At 40.2% G+C, this 9,907-nt stretch overlaps 1 protein-coding gene across 1 annotated transcript; it reads left to right on the top strand.

Annotated features, from left to right (window-relative positions):
• Positions 1-2,654: 2,654 nt before the first annotated feature.
• inab (internexin neuronal intermediate filament protein, alpha b) lies at positions 2,655-6,956 on the top strand. The gene is made up of 3 exons (XM_026170088.1): positions 2,655-3,823; positions 4,326-4,450; positions 4,533-6,956. The coding sequence occupies exons 1-3, from the start codon at positions 2,777-2,779 to the stop codon at positions 4,804-4,806; spliced, it is 1,446 nt and encodes a 481-aa protein (XP_026025873.1). The 5' UTR covers positions 2,655-2,776; the 3' UTR covers positions 4,807-6,956.
• The last annotated feature ends 2,951 nt before the right edge of the window (positions 6,957-9,907 follow it).

The raw sequence follows: 9,907 nt of genomic DNA, 5'->3' as shown, positions 1-9,907 counted from the left end.
GTATTGTGAGTTCTTCGTCATCTGGCCCCTCAGCAAGGACCAATTTACCTGAGACCCCACACAGGCAAATACCCTGACAACATAACTTACTAGGGCACACAAATCCTTCCATCATGATAAGATGGCGATATAGTGGAAAGACCCAGCTTAGGTGATTCATGCACATGACTAACATGTGTCCTAAGCATGTACTAAGTGAGGTGTTCCAGGCATGTCCTAACAGAAGGGTGTTCCCAGGTAAACCCAGGATATGCTGGTGAGAATATATTTGTCAGGTAGGTTGAGAACACCTTTGTGTCCCTCAGATGAGCTGTATGTGGTGGTGGTGGCCATGCAGAAGGAGGTCTGGGCTTCTCTGCTTAAACTACTGTCTTGTCAATCTAGGCATGGTTAAGCAGCAGAAAATGGATGGGGATGGATGGAAAAACAGGGGTCTAAAATGAAGGATGTTAACACAGTTCAAACCCTGTCCCTAACCCTAGATGACACTCAAGTGACCTGATGAGTGTTAAGAGGTTAAAAGTAGTAAAACAGAATACAGAAAGTAAATTCAATCTGAAAGTCACTTGTTTTAGGAACAACACAAGCACTAATTACATCTTGTTTGGGATATGACAGTTTTGCACAGTCATAACAGATATAATTTTTTTTCATTTGTGATATCTCGTATTAAAATTATGATTGGTAATGACTAAAATGTAGATATGTGAAATCACAAATGGATATCACAAATGCAGCTATGGGTATCTGAAATGTCACTGTTCAGAGTTCACTGTTCTGCCTGTAGACTCACCCTATAGCATAATAAAGATTAGAAGTAGGCTAATCATTTGCTCCCAGTACAATCAGATTATTAAATGGTCACGCAGGAAACTTTTCATGGTTTTGATCATCTTTCCATTATTTTGATGCATATTTTTAATGTATGCATTTTATATTTCTTTTCCATCCCGTCTTATGTTTTGTTTGTTGACTTGTTCTTGGATATTTATCCATCTAACTGTCATACTGCAGTCAGATTTGCCAATCTTTTTCCTCTTGGAATGTCACTGCAGAAGTACCTGCAATACATATATACTCTTGCTATTAAATGTCATAATAATTTAATGTGAAACATCTTCAAGAAACATAAAGAAGTCCAGTCGCTTTTCTTTCCAAACACCTTAGATTAATAGATCAGAGAAGTGCATATAAATATATATATTTCTAAAGCTCAAAATGGAGACATGTCCCTACCTAAATAGTAGTTTCCTCCCACTGTTGAGTCCCCACACATGAGCACATCGCTAATATTGATATCCCGAAACCTAATCCTTGCATGACTACCCCCATCTCTCTTCATGCTTCTTTGTACCAACTATATGAAATTAGTACTTGCTCAATAGCCAGTTGGAGTACCATTAATCTAGTGAGATTTATTCTCAATCTGATGAGGATTACTTGCTCTTCCCTTGTTCTAAATGTAAATTTCTACTTTTTATTTCACTGTTCTTTCTTGCCATTACCCCATACTGTGCAACTTAAGACTAAGGACAGATGCATTACTAGACACACCTTAAAGTCAAGTCATTCAACTAAAAACACTAAACAAAAGAATTCTTAATAGCAAACTGGAATTCAAAGTTCAAACAACAAAACCTTAGGTCCATGATAAGAGTATAATACCAAAATGAACACATTTAACTAGGCCCTATTTATAAATCATTCTTATAATGATCTTGCTCTGCCACAAATCACGATAATAACACCACTGTGAATGTGCCGCACTAAAATTTTTAAACACACTAGAATAAAAACACTGTGGCAGTTAATACGGTTCGGTAGTCCAGTTTGCTTGCAATGTAACGCTATTTGACAGCAGAGGGCAGCAAAGGCCTGTCAGTCGGATCCTGTTTGACCAGGCTTTATATATACACACTTTACCAAACAGAACAAATAACAATCAACCAGTCCGAGTAACCCTAGATATTATTTAAAACAGTTTTCTTGGAAATCTAACTCTAATTATATTTCGTGCAGCCTGCTACATTTTATGCATAACATATTTATTTTCAAATACAAATTTCTCATTGTGTTATACGCATGTTTAACACAAGAAAAACGCAGGGCTCGCTCTTGATCTGCGTTAAAATAATGGGTCATATTATTTAAATAGATGCTATTTGGAAACTGCAAGCAGATGTGTTGTATGACGTCAGTACTGTGGTTTGGGGAAGAGTGTTTTACGGATGTTACCTGGCTGCACTGCAAGTAAGTAAGTTTGCAAGTAAACTGCACCGTCATCGTCATTCTGCGTTAATTAAAAACAGCATAGAATTTGTAGACTGGAGCGGATTAGATGAAATTCCGTTTTCAGAGATTTTTCTCAGCAACAAAAACGCTGAAGATGGGCTGCAGGAAACTGTTGCTAAAGGATGTCTTATACGGAACATTTGTTACATGTTGTTAGCTGTTTGTTTTAAATAAGCAACAAGCGATCAGACGCGGATACATCACCACTGCGCCAAAAAGGACAGTTCCATTTGCTGAAAGAAAAAAAAAATAGAGTCAACCGTGCACATCTGGAGTGATGTCATATTTAGAATATACCTATCAACGAAAAATCTAGTTTACAGGAGTGATTTCTGTTCATTCGCATATGCACAGTGGACTGCCTGACGCATCTGGAACAAACTAAGTCCGGATGTTACCGTTGGGCATTAATTAGTGATTGGGTCGACACCCCTATATAAAGGAGACGCGCCCACTGCTCTGCTCTGTCTCCACACAAGCGAAGATGAGCTACGGATCTGAAGTCTTTTCCTCCTCCTCCTACCGGAGGATTTTCGGGGATTCTCCCCGTTATGCATCCTCTCCATCGCGCACGGTGATGAACGTGGCCTCTCGCGGAGGGTACCGGTCCTCCTCCCTATCCCGAAGCAACGTTTCGTCCCTGGGCTCTTTCAGCAGAAAGTCTGGCCGCTCCTTCTCTCCTATGCCAGTGGAGTCCTTCGACCTGACACAGAGTAGCGTCCTCAACAATGAGTTTAAAATCATCCGCACTAATGAAAAGGAACAAATGCAAGGTCTTAATGACCGCTTTGCAATGTTCATCGAGAAAGTGCGCAACTTGGAGCAGCACAACAAAGTGCTGGAAACAGAGTTGACTGCTCTGCGACAGCGTCATACCGAGCCGTCCAGGCTGGCAGAGCTCTATCAGCAAGAGATCCGCGAACTGCGCTCCCAGCTCGACGAACTGAACGGGGAGAAGTCCCAGCTGATGATCGAGAGGGATAATATTGAGGACGACCTGCAGAAGCTCAGGGGGAAATATGAAGAGGAGTTCCGCGCCCGAGAGGAGGCGGAGGCCACCCTCAAGGCTTTCAAAAAAGATGTGGATGATGCTACCATGGTGCGCCTGGACTTAGAGAAGAAAGTGGAATCCCTCCTGGACGAGATCAACTTCCTCAGGAAGGTGCATGAGGAGGAGGTGGCCGAACTGACGGATATGATCCAGGCTGCACAGGTGTCTGTTGAAATGGAGGTGTCCAAGCCGGATCTCACCTCCGCCCTCAAAGAGATTCGCAGCCAGTACGAGTCCATGGCTTCAAAGAACCTGCAGTCCGCCGAGGAGTGGTACAAGAGCAAGTTTGCAGATCTTTCCGAGCAGGCTAACCGTAGTAACGAGGCCATCCGCGCCGGCAGGGAGGAAGTGAACGAGTTCAGGAGGCAGCTGCAGTCCAAGACTATCGAGATCGAGAGTCTGAGAGGAACCAACGAATCTCTGGAAAAGCAGCTTCGGGAGATGGAGGACAGACACAATATGGAGATTGGAAACTATCAGGTAATTCTGTTTTACTTTTTTTTTTACGCTTATCATCGGGTTTCTCCTGCAATGATATTCGGCTGTTAAATAGCAGTCTCGTAAAAGTTTCATTTAAATTGATAGTCTACTATGTGTGTAGTGTTTAGTGACAATACCGCAAGAATAAGATCGGGACAACCGTTTTTTGCCGGGCTCTGTCCGTGGTGCTGAAACTAGTTCCTTCGGGATAGCGCGCTCAGCTGCATCTGACAACGCCCACTGTCAATGCTCTAAGAAAAAAAACAACAAAACAAACGACTTTAAAACAAGAAAACGCTCGATCCAGAGCTTCTTACTAAAAATAAAATATTTACTATTTATTAATACATTTCTCAAATTCTAGCCTACACCATGCCCATTTTAATAATGGGATTGACAGAGGTCTTTGTCTGTCTGCTGCAAGACATGTAGTCACACACATTGTCTTCACCTTTTAAAATATGTAATTCTGGCCTATTTTCATTTTTAATTTTCTGCTCAGGAAAGCATGGCAGAGCTGGAGAATGAGCTGAGGACCACAAAGAGTGAGATGGCTCGTCACTTGAGGGAGTATCAGGATCTGCTTAATGTCAAGATGGCACTGGACATAGAAATTGCAGCATACAGGTATGTTTCTTGACACCTCACCACTTGCCTCTCTCATTATATAATGTCTTCCTCTAACACCTTTTTATGACCATTTCTGCAGGAAACTACTGGAGGGAGAGGAGACCCGCATCGGGACAGGCATCACCTATCCCAGTCCCTCCATAAGTGCTGGACCTGGGCAGGGCTACAGCTACCAGACCCGCATTTACACAAGCTCTGGCAAGAGCTCCAAGAAGGAGGGAAAGGATGACGAGCAGCTGGAGAGCAAATCCGGTGGGAAGATGTCCCAGCGCGAAGTTTATGAGGAGACAGTAGTCACCACCAAGAAGATGGAGAAGCAGCAAGACGACATTCCCACCAATCAGAAAAACTAAGAGCCTACTGTAAGCCTGGTGTTGACCCCTAAATCTTCCCTTTGCCTTGCAAACCCATACCTCTTCATCCCCCATCCCAAAAGCATAGTAAGATTGTCTTTCATATCTGAGCTAGTGTGTGTTGGATGTAATTAGAGTGCAGGATCTACAGGTTTGTTTTATGTTGGTGTCCTTGTCCCCTTTGACCCCCACAGGTGTTCCCCCCATCAAGGGAAATCCATTATACCGCTATTATAACCGACACATCATGCAAAAGTCCAGTACATCTGTTCTCTCTTGTTCTCTCTTGTTCTCAGCTTCAAACAATATCAAGCACTTAGGTAGCATCTCTTACAGGAGTATGGTCTTTCACAGTACATTATTCTACTGGTCTTTCTCACTAATCAATATGTACGGACACACAGTAGATAATAACAACTCCGGTTGTGCATTTCTTCCACAAACTGTGAATTATTCTCAACACATTCCACACTATGCCAAAAAGATCTAAAACACATCAGCTGGTATGGGTCTCTACCCACAATAGGAATATAATGATTTCTCTTTAGTAAGTAAGCACACGGTCTACATAAGAAACCAGCTAACAATAATAACAATAATTAATAAGATGAACAATATTAAATGATAATGTCTTACTGAGCCAACATTTTGAGCCTTTTTAGTGCAAAGAATATCCTCCTTAAATCAAATGTTTGCACAGACAGTTCTCTTTTCATTGCAAGGGATTTGAGCACAACCCAAACGGCTGAAGGAGTCGAGCACCGACCCTTTTCGAATTCCTGGAAAAGTTTCACTAACAACAATATATTAATGTAGCTCTTTGAGTAAGATCAAGACTTAGGACAAAGACAAAAATATATTATTCAGGCATAATGTGCATGGTGTACGAAGATGTCATGCTTGCATGGAATTCATCAGCAAATTACTCATTCAACACATTTTTGTTGTATGAAGTTAAAACTGCCGACTATGTCGCGCATCATCATGCACAACACCTTTTAATGACTGCATTAGACATGTGTTTGTTAGGCCTTTAGGTTAGATTTGAGACTTTAGAGAATGGAGCAAACATAATAAAAGAGTCTTTTATAAAGTCAGTTGAAGACTGAATTATAAATTATGCTGTAGCACAAATGCACGAGTTTCACAATGATCCAGCGATTGAGGTGTGATAAATTTTACACATCAGCTGCATAACAACATTTCCCATGAAGCACAACCCAAGAATTAATACCATATCAGTCACCCTGAAGAAAACAGTGTTGACAAAACTCTAATGATTTAGTTGAAGCGTGCCATGCCATGATGTGTTTAGAACGTCTCAACTTTTTTTTTTTTTTTTTTAACTGTGGCCATGACTGGATAAAATGTCTGTTGTAGTGTGACCTCACCACTAGAAATCCTTCAGTAGCTTAAGAGACTTGCAGCTTGTTTTCTCTGCTCGTGCACTGCCAACTCTAACACAGCTATCTTTATTCTCTTGCTGCTGGTCATGGTGAATAATGCCCTGACAAACTGCACTAACACTAAGAATGGTAACAAAACCTACTGATAGTACTGTACTAAGTGTGTTTGTGTCTCTACACAGTGGCCTATCATAACTGGAATTATGTGTTGAGTGAGAACAGCAAGTCTGCAAGCCGGGCATTTTGATTTTTTTTTCGTAGAATAATGAATTGTACGAATTATAGCGTCAAACAGAAGAAGTTATAAACACACTGAATGAGTTGCTAGTGGTTGCAAATGTCAAGCCTTTATCCTTACACTGTAAACCAAAAGAGCTTTCATGGATGTCTAAAGAAAAATATTGCGTTCGCAGCACTGCCAAACTTTTCTAAATGCACATGCTCTGGAAAATGATGATCAGTATATCACCAATTCAAAACCAACAATCAATATTTAGCCATACTGTAAAAGAAATACTGTAGGATGTAAAATGCCTTAAAACACCAGCAGCTTTTGACCATGTGTTTGATGCATACGACTCTGTTCAGTGGGGTGTTTAACCGTTATATTCTCTTTCGTAGTGTTTATCATAGCTGCAGTGACAACAAAAGCATATGGATTGAATGTAGTTGACATGCTTTACTCTTTACTATTATTATTATTGTATTGCTGTATGACACCATATCAATAAAACCTTGAAATAATTTTGGCTGCATTTGATTTTATTATGTCTCTTTAAAATGACGGGGAATGGTTTCCTACTGGAAGGTATGCAAAAGTTGAACGCAAAATATTTCTACTCACATAGTTGTCATTATTCATCTATGCACACATCATTCGTGTCTGTTTATGCACCCTATTGATGAACTGGATATTTCCTAATCTATGATCAATAACAAGCTCTTAAACACAGTCCTGATGGAAAGTCAGATTTTTTTTTCTGCGTAGCATTTTTAGTGGGAAAAAATGTTATAATTATGTCCAAGTTACACTTAAAATGTAGGCATTTAATACAAAATATATCAACAAATAATTTAATAACTAACAAATAAGGCATTGCACAGGTCAAGACAAAGGAAATCAGAGGAAAAAACAAAACAACAAGTGACTGACAGATGAAAATCAGTTTTGAGGGTCAGTATTGTTTTATAAATATTTCTCTAGGGGAAAAAAAGACTGGCTGGCTGGAAAGCAATGTCACCTTGAAGCTTTTAAGAGGCCCAGGACCAGGAAGCTGTGCATCACAGAGATATGATGGATTACCTAAGGCTGTACTGTGCATTGACCCTTGAACCCCCAATCCCTGCCCCACACACTCACACAAACAGAGACCCAGACCCTTTGACCTTGGAGTCTTTGGACCTCATGCATTGTCCTTAATTAGCCCATCTTGCCTTTTGCGCACTGATTGTGCGGGACAGCTTCAGCACCGCGTGTGCATGCATGATGCACATTGCAGTTCTTCAAAGATTTATACCTCTGCAATGCTGCTGAATGGAAGTCCTGAGGTGAAATGCTGTAAAAGCCCTGTTACAAAACAGCCCTCCCTCTGATTGCTTCAAACTTCAGGAGTGCTTCAACTTTCTATTTTGAGATGCACCTTAGCCACCCTGTCCCCACTTCATAACCGCCACAAAAAAGAAAAAAAAAAAACCATAAGAGCTTTACGAGGCTATAAAAGAATGTGAAATATTGTACTACCTTCTATTGTGTAAAGGATTCTTGTGGAAACTGCGTCCGATCTGGGATTAATTTGAAATTTACTGCTGAATGCTATGAGAGCAGGTTGAGCCTGCACTCCCACTGCAATCTATAAGCATTGCAGTTGGCTGATTTCTCAAGTGTGTCATTTTTTAATGATTGAACACATGCTTATATTACCATACCTGCAGTGCTGTTTAAACTTTGTTTTACTGATTGTAATAAAATACAACAAACTGAGCCAAAATACACAGAAAAACACAGTTCCTCCAGTGATTCCTTACATTTTATTATGGCATCACTGGTACACCAGTAATAGAGTTAAACTGTGAAAAGTTTAGGCACAGAAAGATTACATTCTCATCCATCATGCAGTACAATCAGGGAAGCATCTGATTGTGTCCAAATTCTTTATTTGTTTTAAAATACACAATACATTGTTGCCATTGTTTATTAAAACATTATCACTTACATAACTCATGTGGTGAAGAACGTTGCTGTGAGCAAGGTAAAAAGTTTGATTCCCAGCTGCTCCGTATGATGCTAATGCCTGTAAGATGGTGCTGTTGAGTTTTTGTCTGAATGAATGAATGAGACTGTAAAACACTTATTAAATATAATGCTATGAAATGCAGACCATTTACCTTGAATAAACCCTTTCTCTGTGTTGAAAAATGTCTCTAGATGTCTCATACATCCTTTTACACACATCTACTCATCATTCAACCCTCTAATATAAAGTCATTTTAGGCTCTCCCTCTGAATTTTTTAATTTGAGAAGTATTACTAAATATTATATATACATATAGATCCCTCACTGACTGTGGCAACTCTTCTTATTCATGCCTTCATCTTTGCAATCTTGAAGAATAAAAGGGCCCGTGCTGAGGGAGAGGCATGTTTTATGTACTGTCTGGTGATTGCAGGGGTGTGGTGTGGGGTGGAAATGAGAATCAGGCTGTGCAGCAAGCGAGCTTTGCCCATAAATTTCACCAGTTTGTCAGCTTCTCTGGATCAAAGCCATTCCTCTTCACTGGGCTGTGGTGTCAGCTCTGCAGGCATATTAAAGTCTGTATGCGTGTGACCTTTCACACAGAAATAGACATCCAGAAAACCAAAAATGACCAGAATTTCATTGACCTATTTATTTACAGTTTCTAAATACATCTGCTACAATGTGTACAGACAGAACTGTTTGTTTTATGGTTTAGTGTCGCAGGTAACGCAGTAACATCATCTGTTCTTGTGAGGTGAACACAAAAAGAAGACTCAGCGGCAAACTCACAATCTCCGTCTTTTCTCAGTCATTGCATTGGTTATCGTTCAATAAAAATGGTGGATATGCACATACATCCCAGTTATTGTACCAGTAAACAAAGTGTTAATCTGAGTTAGTGCTGCTGTTGCCTTGGAATTTGTTGCTAGTGTCTTGCTGTGCTCCTGGAGCCTTAGGGAGTGACCGCTCTCAGAGAGACAGGATTCCTCTCGTCTAGACAGAATAGAGGCAAAGAGCATACAGATGAAAAACAAATTTTAAAAAAATGTGAATAAGACAAAGAAAATCAACAAATTCTTGAGCATAATTTTACCACATTTAGGATAATGGATCCTTGAGGTAGGTACCAATTGAGTGATCCTAAACTGTCTGTCAGCAACAATTAATTCATTAATTAGCAATTAATTAAACAACTTAATGTTCAGTGGAGAGATATATTTCAATTTTGCGTGAAATGTAACAATTTTCCAGTCTGGCACAAAGTGCTGAATCATTCTGTGGTGCTCCCTGTTAACCAAGCCATGACTGTGTGTTCTCTCTCTCTTCGTCTGTGCTAATAATAGCAGAGACAGAGCCAACAGAGCCAGACAGCCAGACAGACAGGGTGAAGGAAAATGTTTTTCCCTGAACAAAGAGGAACGTCGAAGCTTTTTTTGACCTCACTTTCAGCTTCTGTGA

Source organism: Astatotilapia calliptera, chromosome 6 (genome assembly GCF_900246225.1).
Source record: "Astatotilapia calliptera chromosome 6, fAstCal1.2, whole genome shotgun sequence".
NCBI lineage: Eukaryota > Metazoa > Chordata > Actinopteri > Cichliformes > Cichlidae > Astatotilapia > Astatotilapia calliptera.
This window is presented reverse-complemented; position numbering and strand designations above follow the sequence as displayed.